General features: G+C 48.0%; 1 protein-coding gene across 3 annotated transcripts in view; it reads right to left on the bottom strand.

Moving 5' to 3' along the window:
• PHC1 (polyhomeotic homolog 1) overlaps window positions 1-17,583 on the bottom strand; it is a 21,894-nt gene extending 4,311 nt beyond the window's left edge. The window contains exons 1-11 of one of the 3 annotated variants that reach the window (XM_081249643.1): window positions 17,226-17,583; window positions 14,270-14,427; window positions 13,057-13,167; window positions 12,173-12,253; window positions 11,549-11,698; window positions 10,659-10,814; window positions 4,265-4,754; window positions 2,107-2,870; window positions 1,390-1,537; window positions 935-1,146; window positions 224-338 (exon numbers count right to left, since the gene is read on the bottom strand). In XM_081249643.1, coding sequence (XP_081105769.1) covers window positions 224-338; window positions 935-1,146; window positions 1,390-1,537; window positions 2,107-2,870; window positions 4,265-4,754; window positions 10,659-10,814; window positions 11,549-11,698; window positions 12,173-12,253; window positions 13,057-13,167; window positions 14,270-14,383 — 2,341 coding nt within the window. In that variant the 5' untranslated portion in view covers window positions 14,384-14,427; window positions 17,226-17,583. The remainder of the gene's footprint in view (window positions 1-223; window positions 339-934; window positions 1,147-1,389; window positions 1,538-2,106; window positions 2,871-4,264; window positions 4,755-10,658; window positions 10,815-11,548; window positions 11,699-12,172; window positions 12,254-13,056; window positions 13,168-14,269; window positions 14,428-17,225) is intronic. The other 2 variants (XM_081249641.1, XM_081249642.1) reach the window with 2 other exon arrangements.

Raw genomic sequence — 17,583 nt, 5'->3', positions numbered from 1 at the left:
AACAGATTACTCTCGCCTGATAAAATTCCCCTTCGTTCTATCCTATGGAACAACTTTTGTGTGAGTCTGCGTGTTCTGTTATATGATGTGGTTTCTGGTTTCTCAGCGTGGATGGACTTCACGTAATTCCCACTTGAAATAGATAATTCCTATTTTACACTAAGTCCTCAAACACATCTCCATCAGCCTCCTTCCCCAGATGGGTCTCTAAATAAATACTTACCAGCAGATGGGCTGTCCCCACCTAAGGGGCCACCCGACTGATTCTCATTCAGCCCTGTCACGAGGCCAGTCTGCAGTGGCTTCTCAGACTCTTTCAGTAACTGAGAACAACCCACCTGTCCCAGAAAAAGGTTAGTTAAGTTAGCCTAATTCCTTTCTGCTTCCCTATAGCTTTCCCCACCATTTTTCACCACCATGTCTTTGCCCAGATTTCTGAGTTAACGACCAAGTCCGAGGCAGAGAAAACCATTTTCAATATAGCAATCAAGAGCCTCTAACTGGCTTTTTTCAGATAAGCCACTGGAGAACAAGTTCCTACCTGGGCTCCCTATTTTGTCCTTTTCCTTCCTAAATTGTAGGGAACATACTAGGAGTCAAGATACTTGTGTTCTAGGTCCTGGTTCTGCAACTCATGGTATCCGGAAAAGTCTCTTCTCTACCACAATTTTCTTCACTATAAAACAACCTAATTTGTCTAACTAAACATGACAGCTTTAGAGGTCACTTTTTTCCTTTTCTTCTCCTCTTCCCCACATTTTCACTTTCGAGTCTACATACTGTTTCTTCTCTTCACTTCCTTCTTTACAACTAACCATACAAACAACAGAATTGAACCATTCGCTAATAATTAAATAGTTCTGAGCCTTTTGACTTCGTGGAGTTTGAAAAGACAACAATCAGACCAAGCCCCACCTTCTGGCCCTGCCCTCACCGGAAAAGGTTCCGCTCCTTCCTGGATAACGAAGCCTTCGATGATGTGGGTGAGAATCTGGGGCTTCACAATGGCCTGTGGGGGCTTGGAGTCACCCATCTGTCTGGACACCATGGCCAGCGTGGGAGGCGGTGCTGACGGGGCAGGAGCCAAGGCTACTACATCACTGCTCGGGGTACCAGCATTCACAGTGGTCACTGGTTCAGCTTTGTCTGGAAAATAAACACAAGATTGAGGAACAGGTAGGGGAAGACCCAGCTGATCCATCTGTGAGCCATGTCAGCCTGATCTTCCACAGTAATTAATACATGTTCCCTTTGGATCATTCACCCTGGATGCCCTGTGTTTGGATGTACTCCACCAAGCCTGCTGAGGCAGAGTGATCTTTCAGCTCACTCAGAACCTTCCTCTAATTTCCATGTACTCCAGCAGCACTGCAGAAGCCAGTTACTCACCTCCGAGACCGCCCTTCTCCTCCATGGCCTTCGGGCTCTCTACTACCGGAGACGCCTTCGCAGGAAGCATTGAACTCAACGTGGAGATATCGTCTCTCTCCTCCTCTGACTCAGCCTTGCGTTTTACGGGCAATGTCTGGGGCTTGCCCTATAAAGTGAAGAACAGGAAAGAAAAGATTTATGAGTGAAGGATAACAAGAAAACACAATTATTCCCATACTGTCAGAGAAAATTTTCTTAGTTCTAGGTTCCCCAATTTGTATACTTCCCACAGTACAGTAAAATTTCTGGTCATTCCCAAGAAGTGTAACTTCTACATCAAGACAAAAAATACAACATTTTCTCCAGGTCCTCACATAGACGTGGAGACCCTGGGTTCATCGACAGCCCAACCACGAACTGTTGTTTTTCTAAAAATCAATTTTGGTGGTTAAGGCTATATCTTGATATAACTTAGTACAGATCCAAAAACACAGAATTTCAGTGGCAAATTTACGAGTATGAACTTCAGATATTATCTATACCAATGTCTCCCTCTTACAAAAGGAAGAAATAAATGGCAGGATCTTAACCTTCCATGAACATGTCTCTCTCTTACAAAAGAAGCAGTGATCGATACCAGTATCTTAACCTTCCTAACTCCTTATTCCCCTCCTAAATTAAGCTCAGGTCCTCTCAAGGATGGTGGTGCCCTCAAAGCCATCAGGCATCACTCACCGGCAGGTGCACAGACTGCATGTAGAAGGCGGCAGGGACCTGGGCCACAACAGGTGAGGAGGCGGTAGCCGCCCCCTTCACCACGTGTGCCGTCCCCTGCACAGGAGCCAGGGTCATCCCCGAGGCCAAAGCGGGCGGGCACTCCTGCAGCGCACCAGGGGCCTGGGATGAAGGCGGCGAGGAGGCCAAGTGGGCCTGGCCGGGCTGCACGGTGCCTGGCATCCCCCGGGAAGCAGGCACGGCAGCTGCCAGCTGGGCCAGCCCCAAAGCCTGGGCCTGGGCCGTACCTGGCTGTCGGGTGCCCACGACTTGCACGGGGATGTGGGGCGGAGGTTGCTGGGTGGCTGACATCTTAGCAGCCCCCAGCTGAGGAGGCTTGACAGGGGCCACAGGTGGCTTGGACTGGATGGGGACGGGAGGCTTGGGGGCTGGGTCAGGAGGGAGCGACAGGGTCGAAGACTGCAGCATGGGCTGGACAACCAGAGTCTGGGCTGGCTGCTGGGACTGCGAAGGCGGGGCCTGCTGGGCGGGGGGGCCCTGCGGGGGCGGGGGGGCAGGGAGGGGCGCGGCCTGCTGCTGCTGCTGCTGCTGCTGCTGGGCCAGCTGGAGGTGGGTGGCCGTGTGCAGCAGCTGCGCCTGGCGGTGCGGGAACTGCTGCTGGTGGTGGATGGCGATCTGCTGCTGGATCACCACCTGCTTCTGCTGCAGGTGGATCTGCTGCTGCTGCTGGATCAGGGAGTGGGGCTGGATCTGCGTGTAGGTGGCTGCGGGGACAGCCCAGAAGCGACAAAGAGGGAGGGGGGCAGAAAATCAGCAGTAGCACCAGGAATGGGAAGCCGGAGCAACCTTCCAAGGCGGACCCAGACGGCGAATGGAAGGCGAGCCTGGAGGGGCCCGGCCGGCTGCTTGGATCACACTCCTTCCTCCGAGTCTGACAGTACCAGCTACCTCCAGTCTTAAAGGTTTCCGCAAGAGACCACTCTTGCTCGAGCAGTTAACAGTCCTCGGTAACTTCTTGCGTTTATCTAACTTTTATTTTTTTGCTCTACTTAAATCCTGTTACTTTGCACTCAGCAAGGACAACGGCGGGCCCATCCTCTCCATGATTAGACTCAGCTCAAGCACTGAGGCCATGTTTCATTTTTACACCCCTAGAACCCAGCCCAGGGCCTGACACATGAGAAGCACTTAGCAGTCACTGAGAGAATAAACGTCCACAGAGGTCAAGATACCAACATCTTCCTGTGACTGCCTCGGTCTCCAAGCTTTATCAGTTTGGATCACCGCCTATGAGAAGAAGTCTTACGAGTCAGCAGCAGCTGCAAGCTCGGACTTTACCCAGGTTCCTCCACTGTAAACTAGAGTTGGGATCTCCCCGCTCCATACCCTACCAGACTGTCCCGAGGATATAGATGTGAAATGAAAGCAGTTGGGTAACAGAAGTGCTACAGCGGGTAAATACTAGGTATTAAACTGGTAATTAACGGTTACATTTTGTGAATACGTTATTCAAACATAGCAGCAACTAAAGAACTAGAAACAAGGAAGGCAAAAATAAACATTACCAAGTAAGGTGCACACGCCTAACTCTACACACAGCCTGAAATCAAGAACTATTTTGGGTTCTTATTTATTCTTTTTTATCCTTATCATTGATACAGATGATCACAAGTTGACTGTATTAAACCATGGCTCTATTTGCTCATCCTAAGTGCTCTAAGGCACCTCTACAGTCTCTGCTCTACACTGGGCCAACTAACCAACATGAAACGCGTCCCTTATGCTAAACTGTAAGCTCCGTGAGCAGAGGGGTCTGTTTTTCAAAGATGTGTCCCAGCACCTCCTAGAACACAGCAGGCAATTCAAAAAGAACCAAGTGAATGAATGGATCAAGTGAGTAAACTGAAGAACTCAGGACCCAAGACAGAGAGGACAAGGCAACTTGTAAACTGACTGCTGCCTGGTGGAAACAGACAAGATCCATCTCTGTTACCTGTCGTCCTGTCTCCCTGGACTAATATGATCAAGGTTGATGTGATTCTCTTTCCTTCCACTAGTCCAGGACCAAGACAAGCAGGAAAAAGGGCAAAGATATGTACTCTGACGATTTCAAAAAAGTCCCGAGAGAACAATGACATTATGAGAGGGGACAGCTTACCTGAGCTAATAAGGGTCTGGCTGGGAGCAGGTGTGGCTGTCCGTGTCAGGTTCATGCCCACGCTCTGCTGACCAGTCCCATCTGCTTCTGCCTTCTTGGCCGCTGCACTTTCTGCTTCTGTCTGGCTGCCCTGACTCACAGTCACTGCCTGGGCTGCAGGCAAGGGCTGCACCACTCCTGTGCCCTTCCTGGGACAGCTCCCACCACCACCCATTCCTGAGGAAGGCAACTGACCCAAGCCCCCAGGTGTCTGGCCACCTGGACCCATGGACCCTGGGATGGTATTCCCACTGCCTCCACCAGCTTGACTAAGGTTGAGGGACTGGCCTGAGGCCCCAGAGGACGCCTGAGCCACAGCGAGGGCCTGGCTAGAGGCCTGGGAGAGGCTGGAGACAGGGGAGGCTCCAGGAGGAATGGCCTTCTGAGCAGAGCCTTGCATTTGGGGTCCTTGGGCTGAGGCCTGTTGGTTCCTGACTGCCAAGTTCTGCACCTGAAAGATAAGAAGCAAAAGACAGACTGAGAAAAGGGGAACAGGGGGCACTCAGGGCAAAGATTTCTGTGACTGATTCCAAAGCAGTGATGACAGCTACAGATATTCCACAGCCCCCCTCAACTCGTACCCCCTCCTGTACAAACGTACACCGTGAAGGCCTTCCCAGGGAGGGACTCAAGTCATATTTGATTTTTCAGGCTCCTTCACTCACTATCAAATCCATCATCTAGTCTGGTTATTGTATTCCTTCAAAATGTCTCCGATTTTCCCTTTCCTCTCCATTCATTCATTCAACATCTACAAAACATCTACTATGCTTCAGGTACCACACTGGATACTGGGAATGCAGAGATGAAAGACACGAGCCCCTGCTTTTAATGAGTACTTTCTACTAAAAAAGACAAGAAAACCAAATCACACTATGCACAGATAGGCACACAGTGCTACACGAGCACAGAGAGGAGATTAACTCAGACTAGGGAGATTAGTGAAGACGTCCTAAAACAGGTGAGGTCTGAGCTGAGAACCAACAGGTAGTAGTGAAGGCAGGGGTCTGAAAACACAGGTGACAACACGGCAAGACCACTGAGCCAAGAAAGAGCACAGCATTTTTGGAAATTATAAATATTTCATTATGTTTGGGGTGAACTAGAGGAAATGGCAAGAAGTGAAGCTAGGAAGGTAGGCTGAGGCTAGAAAGAGGACAGGTCTCCAAGGGCCTGGTGTGTTAAAACAAAGAGAGCCTGAACTTTACTGTGGAAAGAGAGTTTCTCCATCTTCTTCGTTGTTATATCCCCAGCGCCTAGCACAGCGCCTGACAGATAGTAAGTGCTCCAAGGTATGAATGGAGAGAAGGAATGATGAGCACTTAATGGATTACAGGAAGCCACTGAAGAATATGCATCAGAATCATCGTGATCAAATCTATAGCTGAAACTATTCTTTCAAACACTGCTGATGAAAGTATAAATCAGTACAACCACTTTGGAAAACAGTTTGGCATCATATCCTAAAGGTGAATATTCACACACACTCTAATAACCCAGGAATCCCGTAAGAGAAATGCTCGCCGTATACAATGGGTGGCTTGTGTTAAGAATGATCACAGCAGCACTAGTCATAATAATAAAAGCCTGGAAACCAACCAAATGGCCATAATCAGAAGAGAAGATGAATGAAGATGTGTAGTATATTTACACAATGGAATATTACATAGAAATCAAAATGAATAAAGTACAATGACATACAACAATACAGATGGATTCTGACAATAAGCTATTAAGAAATCATTCCCAAAAAGACTGCACACAAGTACAACACAAGTACCTTATAAATTTAAATATAAATTATACATATGTGTGTGTATATATATATATGTGTGTGTGTGTGTATATATATATATATAAATGATACGGTATCTGGAATTTGCTTCTAAATAATCCACAGGTGAAGGGAAGGGGTTTGGAGAGATTGGCCACATGTTTATAAATGTTGAAGCTGGATGGTTAAGTACATGGAGATTCATATTTCTTTATATTTTTGTTTATGTCTGAAATGTTCCATAATAAAAGTACATTTTAGAAATATACATAAAGGCAATAAAACTACATAAAAAGGGACACAGGGAAGGATGAACCTAGGAATCACGGGTAAGGGGAGGCAGTGGGTGGAACTGGGGATAGCTTATTACATGATTAAAACTTACTGAGTAAATATTTTTAAAAAGTGGACCATTGATGAGAGGAGGCCACGAGCCAAGGATTATGATTTATCAAATTCGGTACACCAGAGGTACAATTAAAAATAATGTTAGTAACAACATATATCTTCCTATTAAAAAACTTATTCTGATAGTAATGTGGGAGAGGATTAGAAGTAGAGATGGCCGAAGTCAAGAGACCAGTTAGGAAACTAGTACAGTAATTCAGGTGAAAAACAAAAAGAACCCGAATTCAGACAACAGTAATAAAGAACAAGAGGTAATAGCTTTTGAGAGAGATTTACAAGAATCATCAGGATTGGGTGCTGGGGCGCTTATATACTACCTGGCAATTATATTGTTTTTTTCTAACCGGCTTCCTTTCCATAATGGCTATTGAAAACTTTCCTTTCCTTGTACCTCAGAACCACTTCCTCTTTCCCTTGTCACTGTTCACTCCAGCAGAGACACTAAAACCACTAGATGTGCTCGATGCTTCAGCAGTTCCACCAAACGTGCCCCTGCACCTGCCCCCGTCACTTACCGCCCCCTCTCCTCCTCTCCTTCCTCCTCTCCAAGGGCCGTCCTTCTCCAGGCTGAGGGTCCCATCCCCTCCTCCTTCTCAAATCTCTCCTTCTCTTCAACCTCTCCTCTACTGGCTCCCTGCCATCACCAAGCCGGAACCCCATTCCCAAGCCCAGCCTCACCCTCCTCTCCTGTTCCTGCTAATCTCTTAATAATTGTTTACAACCACCGCACCGATTCCCACCACCCAGTCGTTCCTCAAGTCACACTGCTCCTCTGGCTTCAGCCCCCGACTCCCCGGGAAGGGCTCTCCACCCACAGACCTAAGTCCAGCTCTCCCGCCCTCTCCACTGAGCTGGACAGAGGACCCCCTCCACTTCCGTAACATGCGGCTCCCCTGTCTTCGTGACACTGCACAATCCAGATCTCATCTCTGCCACTCTTGCCTATTCCCCTCTGCCAGCCCACCACCCTCTACTCCACCTGGAGCTGCTCTGTTTTCTAAGGGCTCGTTCTAAACCTCGGGGCTCCAGCTTGAAGGCTTTTCTCAATCCGTACCAGCTCCCCCAAGAGATTTCCGGTGCTTGACTTCTCTTATCATCTCCACGCACACCACTCCTGTCTGTTCATCTCCAGCTCAGTCAGACCTCTCCTCCGAGCTGAGCACTGTGTACATCAGACTGCTGACCCAGGACCTCCTCGTGGGCGCCTCACAAGCACTGCTAGGTCGGCACATCCTCAAGTGAACTTCACCCTGCGTCCACTTCCCCGGCATTCTTCATTGCATTCAAAGCGCTCCTGGCCCCTCACGGCCGTGTCAGATCCCAGCTCTGGCACCTCCCCCCACTCCCCCATCCACTGGGTCAGACCTCCCTTTCCAATGACCTTCTAAGTTTTTCTCCAATCTACTCATTTCTGTCCATCTACATTGCTACCACCTAATCCGAACACCGTCTTTCCCCTAAACTCTTACAACACTGTTTTTCTCCTTATATTCACACTCACACCATTTCCATTTATTCTCCAGAGGAGCCAACATAGTCCTTAAACTAAAAAAAAAATTTTTTTAAACCCTCAAGTCTCCAAGTCACTGCCGTTTCCCACTGGCCTTCACATAGAGCCCCAAATCCTAAACACAGTCCCCAAGGCCCTGTAAGATTAGTTTCTCCCACCTCCCCAGTGCCATCTCCATCCCCCAGCACCAGGCTCCAGGAACACGGGTATTCTTTTAGTGCCTCAAATATACAAAGTCCCTTCCCTCCTCAGGTCTCTGGACGTGGGGGGGGACCCTGCCTTCACTCTCATTCCATGTCTTCCCCTGAAGACTTCTACAGGCCCCCATTTAACTGCCATCTCCTCGGGAACGCCTTCTTGACATCTACCCCCATCCCAAGGCTAAATTAAGTCCCTTTCTATGTTTTTTTTTTTTTTTTGCGGTACGCGGGCCTCTCACTGCTGTGGCCTCTCCCATTGCGGAGCACAGGCTCCGGACGCGCAGGCTCAGCAGCCATGGCTCATGGGCCCAGCCGCTCTGCGGCATGTGGGATCCTCCCGGACCAGGGCACGAACGCGTGTCCCCTGCATCGGCAGGCGGACTCTCAACCACTGCGCCACCAGGGAAGCCCCCCTTTCTATGTTTTCAGAGCACTCTGTACTTTTTTTTTAATAAATTTATTTATTTATTTTTGGCTGCATTGGGTCTTCGTTGCTGCGCGCAGGCTTTCTCTAGTTGCGGCGAGAGAGGGCTACTCTTCATTGCGGTACCAGGGCTTCTCATTGTGGTGGCTTCTCTTGTTGTGGAGCACGGGCTCTAGGCAGGCGGGCTTCAGTAGTTGCAGCACATGGGCTCAGTAGTTGTGGCTTGCGGGCTCTAGACAGCAGGCTCAGTAGTTGTGGCGCACGGGCTTAGTTGCTCCGCGGCATGTGGGATCTTCCCGGACCAGGGCTCGAACCTGTATCCCCTGCATTGGCAGGCGGATTCTTAACCACTGCACCGCCAGGGAAGTCCCAGCACTCTGTACTTTCTAATGAAGCAATCATTAAACTATTCAGGTGATTATCTGTTCAGTGTGCTTTGATGATGTGTCATCTCCATCAGTCCAGTGATCATGACCTTGGACATTCAAGGCCAAGGAATGTCTGATATCTGATCTAACGAGGGCTAAACTCTTAAACACTCACTATGCTGTGTCCAGGCACTCTTCAAACGCTTACACACATCAACTCCCTTGGTCCTCACAACACACTCTGAGGTAGGTATTTTATAACAGCTATTTAACAGATGAAGAAATTGTGGCTAAAAATGTTAGGCCATTTGCGGGGGTCACACTAAGTCATGGAGTTGGAATCTGACCCAATCATCAGATTCCCACTTTCAACCACTACTCTGTCCCTCCACACACTGACACACAAATATCTGATGAATACATAGATGGATAAATGAAAGAATTGCTATGGAAGCAGGCTCCACCTCATCCTCTGATTCCACGGCTATCACTGTAGTCTAAACCAAAGGCCTTACCTTGTAACTAAATGACCTCAACAGTTTCTTAGCAGGTTCCCTCATTTCTCTTCCTTCTCCAGGCACGTGTTCCTAAATGATTCTTTCTCAAGGAGTCTCCTGACCCCATCAATCTGCTGTTCAAGCCAGCAGTGCCACTGCTACGTGTGAAGTTACCTGGCTTTCAGACTTCTCCCTAACAACGACCTTTCCAGCCACAGGCCTGCCGTCTCCACTTTATTCACTCATCCCCAAATCATCTTCATGTACATGAGACAGGCCTTTACACACACTGTTCTCTGTCCTGTGTTCTTCTTACTCCAAATCAAATCCTACCCGTCCTTTAAGAATCTGCTCATGTTCCTAAAAGTCACTGAAAAGAAATGCAGGCAACTCTTCCCTAAACTCCTGCATCACTCAAAGTTGGTACTGTTTACTCTTGCACTTCTTTCTTCTCTAAGCTCTTTGAAGACTTGACTCATTTTTCAATCCCCCAGTTTCTAGTATATACCTGAGCACATCAACAGAAAGAGCTCAATATTTACTTGCTGACTGATAAACTAAAAGAATGAAACGAGTACTATGAGATCCCAGTTTGCATCCCACCCGTAAGAAGCTAAAACATGCAGGCTCTATATATATGTATAAACACACACACACACACATATATATTGGAGATAAGGCATGGGAAGCACTGGTGAGGAAGACTTTACTGGGAACACAGTGAGCAGAGACAGACTGCTGAAGGTTGAGAGCTACAGTGACTCATAAAGACAAGGAATCAAGTGCTCGGCCAGCAACTCAGCCAGGTCCGCTTCACGTGTGTCTAACTAGAATTCCCTCAACCATCCCTTATCTTACAGAGACGGTACCACAGGAAGAGAGAACTAAGACTTCCTGAATGAAACTGAGCCATGGAGGGCTAAAAGAAGGGTAAGGACATCTGTCCTGTATTAAGAATAAGGCTTCCCACATCCACAGGGCTGTTTTCAGTCAAGTCTACTTCCCTTCCTAACTCAAAGAACTAAAAAGGTGTAAGGTATTCAAGTTCTACAGAAAGTTTTTAAAAAAAAGGACTCTGAAAAGCGGTAATGGGGTGGAAGGGTGGGCCCTGGTCCGAGGCCTTTCCCCTCGCCCTCCCCAGCGTCCGTCCGCAGGTCAAGTGGTCGCCACTGACCTGATCAGCATCTGCGTGAACTCCCGGAGGCTGAGCAGACGGCGCCTCCTGCTGGACCGCGGCCACCGCCCCGTTGGGCATCAGGATGAGCTGGGAGGCTAGAGGCACGTTCCGGCCCAGGGTCCGGTTTACCTGCAACAGGTTTCCCAGCTGTGGCTGGCAAGGAGGAGGAAGAGGACGAGCAGAGGGAGGAGAGCAAGAGGAAAAGAAGAGAGACAGAAGAGATGGAAGGGAAGGACCACAAGACAAAATAAACAGAAGATACGAAACAGCTAAGCCCTGCCCCTTTCCACACCAACCCAGGAGACCCTTATTCTCCACGTGCGATGAATCATCCGAAGAAAACCTAGAACGTGTATAAAACTATACACTGATAGCAAAGAATCAAACGTCAAAGAAGTTGAGACAATGAGGATTGTGGAGCAAGTGTCTATACATAGTAAGTAGATAGGCCAAGAGATGACACTTAGGATTCGTGTACTTGAGTCATAGGTTTAAAGATAAGACTATTATCTGACGCAAATTTCTCAAATACTAAGGTGAACATCTTCTAACTTAGGATCTCAGTAATCTGCAGGCTACCTGTAAACACTAAGCATCACTTCTAGAGGTTAAGTAAGGCAGAGGAGGTAGATCAGCTTGTCTTAAAACATCTGGGTAACCATGATTAAATAAAACAGCTTTCACTCTGGGCATTCCCTGGTGGTCCAGTGGTTAGGACTCAGCGCTTTCACTACTGCAGGTCCGGATTCAATCCCTAGTCGGGGAGCTAACATCCCATAAGCTGCGTGGTGCAGCCAAAAAAAAAAAAAAAAAAAAAAAAGCTTTCACTCAATGAGTCACAGGACATTTATGCCCCTGGGGCAACAGCAGCTGTGGCTTTGGCTTACCCGTAGATACATCTGGGCCTGGGACTGGTTGAGGGGTGGGGAGGTGGTGTTCCCCAGTAGCACAGATTGGGTCAAAGTGGTAGCACTGGGAGAGCTCACACTCTGGGATCGGCTGATGAGCTGGGCGGCCGACGTGGTGGCCAGATTGATCTGTGTGGTACAGAAAGGAACCAGGACTCAGGATTGGGGAGAGGTAAAAGGAAGTATACACGACTGACAAATTCAGAGTGACGCGGTCAAGAACAGAGTATCTCACTTTCATAGTCAGGAGGAAATGAATAATACCTTGCTATCCATGACTATCATCCAGCTACTGGAGGGTATCACCAAACCAGTCCCTAACCACCAGCGTAACAGTTGAGAAGGCAAAGGAACGAAACGGAACCGATCTTACTTCTCATTCAAGGCTTTGCTACCGCCTACGTAGGATTTTCCTCCTCCTTTCTTAGACCTCCTCATTAAGACTCCTATACAGATCCAAGCTGGTTACTTTCCATTTTACTAATATTCTCTACATAAGGGCAGTAAATACCATTGATGGCTCGATAAACACTCTCAGACCAGCAGCACAAAGTAGTTTAACCCAGAGAGGAAAGCCCCTCGGAGGGGAGGGGCAGTACTCACGGAGGCCTGGGTGGTGGTGGTCTGCTGCTGGGCGGGGCTGGTGTTTGGGGAGCTGGCCTGCCGACTGGCAGCAATGGTGGCCTGTTAGAGGGGAAAGAAGACAAGAAAGAGCAGAGACAATGAAGGAAAAGGCTCTGAATCTGCCAGTAATAGATCACAGGCACAAAATATAATAGAGATCTCAGGTAAGAACTGAGAGCCTCTACTGTGGAGCAAGGACGAGAGTCTTCGCAATCCCAATTCCCCTCATGTTGTCACATACGCTAACCCAATAACTCCCACATGACCCACCCGGGGCAGGCAGGCAACCCGTCCTCTTCCTCCCGCTTTCTTTTAGCTGCAAGAAACTTTGGTCAGGTCATGTCATGAGTCACTGCTAAGTCCAGCCCAGTGCTGCCCAATCAATACAAATATAATATGAGCCACATATATACACTAGTGTGAACATTTTTCGAAAAGTGAAAAGAAACAGGAGAAGTAAACTTTAATAATTTACTTTATTCAAGCTGATCTGTCTCATTTCAACATGTAACCAACAGAAACTACTGAAATTCTTTTTTCATACTAAGTCTCTGAAATCCAAAATCTTTTCGCACACCTCCGTTTGCACTAGCCGTATTTTAAGTGCTCAATAGCTACCTGTGGCTAACGGCTACCATACTGGACAGGACAGGTCTAGCACAAAGCCATGCTACCTCTAAAAGGTAGTTTCCCCACAGTTCTTACTGAGAGCCCAGACACTAAGGTCCCTTCATCCTCCTGCAGGAGGACAGGAGGCAGAGGAGACTGTTTCTACCCTGGCTCAGCGGAGGAGGAAGAGTGGCCCGACCCACCTGTAATGCCTGTTCCCTCCCTCCTGGGCCAGCTAGCTGCTGACCTCTCACCTGCTGGACGGCAGCCAGGCTATGCAGCTGGGCATTGCTGAGCTGCTGCTGGAGCATGAACTGGTGGAAATACTGAGCTGCGTTGGGCTGACGCTGCAGTGCCTGCAGAGCCTAGGAAGAAAGAGCGGGGATCAATCCACTTAGAATGAATCACTCCTGGGACTTGCCTGGCGGTCCAGTGGTTAAGACTCCGTGCTCCCAATGCAGGGGGCACGGGTTCGATCCCTGGTCGGGGAACTAACATCCCACATGCCGCACGGTGTGGCCAGGAAAAAAAGAAGAATCACTCCTAACTCCTATTCTATGGAAATCTCTGTGATCCTCTGAAAGGGACATATGGGAAGGAGGGAAACAAAGGAAGATGGGTATCTGGTTAAATTGTCAACATCTGATTTGTCCATTTTTATATCAGAACCAGTAGTCCTTAAAAAGTAGACAAGCAGTTAATTCTGCTGTGCTCTATTCTTGAAAAGTAAAGCAGTATAACTCACATGAACTCTTATTTCCCAAAACGGAATCTGTAAATATACGATATAACAAAGAATTAGGACTAAACTGGTGTGAAAATAAATGGGATGTTGATTAATGTAAAGAGAAGAAGAAAATAAAAGACCATATTCTAAGGATACAATAAAGGTGACAGAATCCTAAGGGGTTGGATATGATGAAAAATAGAGTAAATGGTCACTTACGAAGGACCGTATCAGGTAAAATTTTCAAGTAACTGCCATTTTCAAACATCTACAGCATAATACTAATGGGTGTTTATCAAGATGATACTGGTAATTCAGTTTTAACATTAACTTCGGGAAATTACTTTATTCTTTTTAATAACTAGAACCAGTCTTAGGATGTGCATAGTTATTCTAGTAGCTAAAATATTTTAAGTAAAAGTTCTTAACTTCCACTACTCAGGGTGATTTTCAAGAAAGACCAAAAATTAAAAACCTGACAATCCATAAAGAGAAATGGTTGGTTAGAATCTAGCAACATGAACTGAATGGTATAAAAACCTTAAAGACTGAATCTCATTCTGCCTCCTTGCTCAAACTTGTAAACTCCTAAGATTCTCAGAACTGGAAGGGACCTTAGTTGTCACCTAATCCGACTCCCCGCGTTTGCTGGAAAGGAACCAAGGGCAATTATCTTCCTGCATCCTTGCCCGCCCCAAGCCAATGCTCACAGATCACAGCCCCTCAGAGCTGAGCCTCACCTGCACTGCTTGCCGTTCGTACAGTGACATCTGAGCTATCTGGGGCCGAGAGCTGCCCCCAGAGCCGGAACTCCCATTGGTGGAATTGGAGCTCTGCTCACTCTCAGTCTCCATGATAGAGGTCCAGGGAGCCCGAGGCTGGCGCTCTGACTCAAGACCTAGATGGAAGCAGCAAAGGATTCAAATTTACACCTGATCTCAAACGACTCTTTCATGTTATTATTCAAGTTATCTAAGAACCTTCCTCTTCTTCCATAAACCATGATTTCTCCAGTTTAATAACTACCAAATCTTCAGTATACTCTTATAACCATAACTTCCCCACACCATCTTTTGAAGCTAAGCAGTGTCGCAAAATAAACAACTTTTACCTGTTCCCTCATGCCATTAAATATAAAATGGCCAGAATGTGAGGCGGTTCCTTATCACAGTAAGGCCACCTTATATCCCCATAACACTTTTAAATAGTCCCATTTAAAATTCACTGTTATCTCATCTCTCTCAGCACATGCAACACCATTCTCAGCATCATCTTATTAACAATGGTCGCCACTGACTGAGAGGCCGATAGGTGCCTCCTCTCACTGGGCGAGGCTCTTCACCTCCATTATCTCTCACTGCTTTACAGTAAATATAATTATCCCCACTTTACAATTGTGGAATTGAGGTTTTCTGAAGTTAAAGTTGTCCTAGTTAAGTATCAGATCTTTACACTAGGACATGCTTCTTCAAACCAAAAACAATCTGTGATTAAGGCAGCGTCACTCACTTTGAGTACGCACCAGTCATCATTTTAAAGGAGGGGCTTAAGATACAGATATCAATACATCGAATGCATCATAGAAAGGCATAAAACTAGGAGACAGAAGAACTAGCCTACAGCCCATATCGCCCGAAGAGCTGCCTGGTTCCCACTCAGGCTACTTGTAACACCTTGGACATGTCACTTTCCCTTCTTATAACCTCAGTTTCCCTGTTTGCAAGGAAGGCTTCACAAATAAGTGTAATACATCATTTTAACAAATGACTTACAGGTATTAAACATAGTAAAGACAACCATGAAAATCTTCAAGAAAATAAGATTCAACTTTTGAGTCCACTAAAGTAGTCAGAATTTACCCTCTGCGGTCTATACTAAAATTTGCAAAAAGACATGAAAACATTGCTAAGAACCAAGCAAAGAGACAGATGAGAAGTAGGAAGAAACATGCCTTTGAAGCAGCACTAAATGACAATAAGGTTTTTTTGTTCATTCTTTTTTTTCCCGTCTTCTGTTAAACCTAAATACTATATTATCTACTTTTGAGGCGTGGAGCCACTATAGATATCGGGTCAGCAGAGCACAATTTGGCTTTGGAATGTAAACATCAAACCAGAATTTCTGCTAAGGGGTGTCGACAGTTTAATGAGGGTGGACCTATTTTAATGACTGCATTCAAAACAAACAAAGTAAACAAAATCAGAACGCTTGGGCTTGCAAATAAAGTTGGGGAGATTTTTTATGATCCCATTCCCAGTATCATCTGATTGCATCGTTATCCCCCAAGAATTCAGTTGCACAGGAATAGCAAATGTTACTGCAAACATGGATATAACCCAAGAAGTACACAGGAGAAATCACACTGGCTTCAAGTCTAGTCTATCTTCTCCCCACATCTTTTGCCAAAATATTAAAGCACTAAACAGATACAGACCCATGAATCCTCATTATCAGCATGTGAAGAAAAAAAGTGGGTAAGGGTTAGAGGCAGCACGGCATAGCTGTATAGATAGATCACCGGACTTAGTTCACTGGACTCAGAGACAGGAGGAGACCCCTTTACTAGCTGGAGGGGACATTAATTCCCTTCATGGGTGAAAATGCTAATAAAACGTATGATCCCTCATCTCCCCCCCAAAATGGAAGTCTTATTAATTTTTCAGAGTGAGAAACAGAGAAGAGGTGGAAAGGGACCAGCTTAAAGTTTTTAATAAAATCAGGAGAAACTGTCATCAAAACCAGGATTCCTGGATCCCAGGCACATAAATCTATTCATTAGTGATCAGTGTTGGGACTGTAAAATTAAATACAGAAAGTGAAGATAACAAAAAGTTTGGGAAGCACAGTGAATTTAAATTTTCAGAATTTAACTGGAAGAGAAAGAGAAGCTGACCCATAGAGGTCCCCAAAGTAACTAAACCACGGTCATCCTGAAAGGCAGCCTTTGGGCGTGTGTGGTTGGGTCGGAGGAGACCTTTGGCAAGGAGCTGGAAGAGGATATTGAAGTGGACCTGGTACTGGGCCTACCGAGCCAAGAGTTGGAGGCAATCAATTTCCCCAAAGCACAAAACTGTCTCGTAGAAAGGATGGGGCATAGGAAGAGGGGCGGGAGGAGGGGGGTGGTCCGGGGAAGGCTGTGCCAAAGAAATGGAAGCCATGTGAAGAAGAGGGAGAGGAGACGCCCCAGGGGTCCTTGTTGTACCTAGAACCTGGATGAGAACGACGTTCCCAAGAGGAATCAATCACACCGCGGGACGGGGGGTCGACTGAGCGGTGCCAGCAGTGAGCCGACCCAAGTGAGCGGAGAAATGTGCTTACTGAGAGCGGGGAGACAGACAGAAGTCGAGGAACTGGAGGCTGAGGAACCCAGCGGACCAGAAAAAGCAGGGAGATAACTAGACAGCATGCTTTGATGGGAAAGCCAAAGTCAGAGACGGGAAAATGAATGAGAGAATGAGCGGTCACAAGCAACTAGGGTGACGGACGGACAGCAGTGAGGACAGCGAAATGAACAGAAGAGCGGGAGGCTGGACAGGCAGAGGGAAGGACCGCAGAGCGAGCGCCAGAGGTAGGCAGGGAAAGACGCCGGGGGAGGTACCTGGGGCGTTCCACAGCCCGAGGTGGCGGAAGAAACATCCCCGCGCAGCCAAGCCCCCGGAGGTCCTGCCCCTGCCCGGCCCGCGGCCGCCCGCTTACCTCCGCGCCTGGCTCTGCACCCGAGCGCTCTCGGGGGGGCGTCCACCTCACGTGCCGGGGTCCCCCGGCGCCGGGCTGGGCGGGGGGCTCGCTCGGCCTCCGCGGCGGGCTCCCCTCGCCTCCTCCCCTTCCTGGAGGGGCGGGGGAGCCGAGAGCGAGGTGGGAGGCGCCCGGCGCGGCCGCGGCTCCCCGCCCCTCCCGCCGCTCCGGGTGCGGGCCGGCCGCGGCTCCGCCAGGCCTCCGGGGCTCGCTCGGGGCCTGTCACTTCCTGCCGGGCCGAGAGGGTGGGGGCTGCAGGCCGGGGGCTGCGGGCCGGGCTGGAGGAGGGGGCTGGCGGGGAGGTGCTTCCGGGGCAGCC

The sequence above is a fragment of the Mesoplodon bidens genome, assembly GCF_964165515.1.
Source record: "Mesoplodon bidens genome assembly, chromosome: 11".
NCBI lineage: Eukaryota > Metazoa > Chordata > Mammalia > Artiodactyla > Ziphiidae > Mesoplodon > Mesoplodon bidens.
The sequence above is the reverse complement of the archived record's forward strand: the minus strand, read 5'-3'. Positions and strand labels throughout refer to the sequence as shown.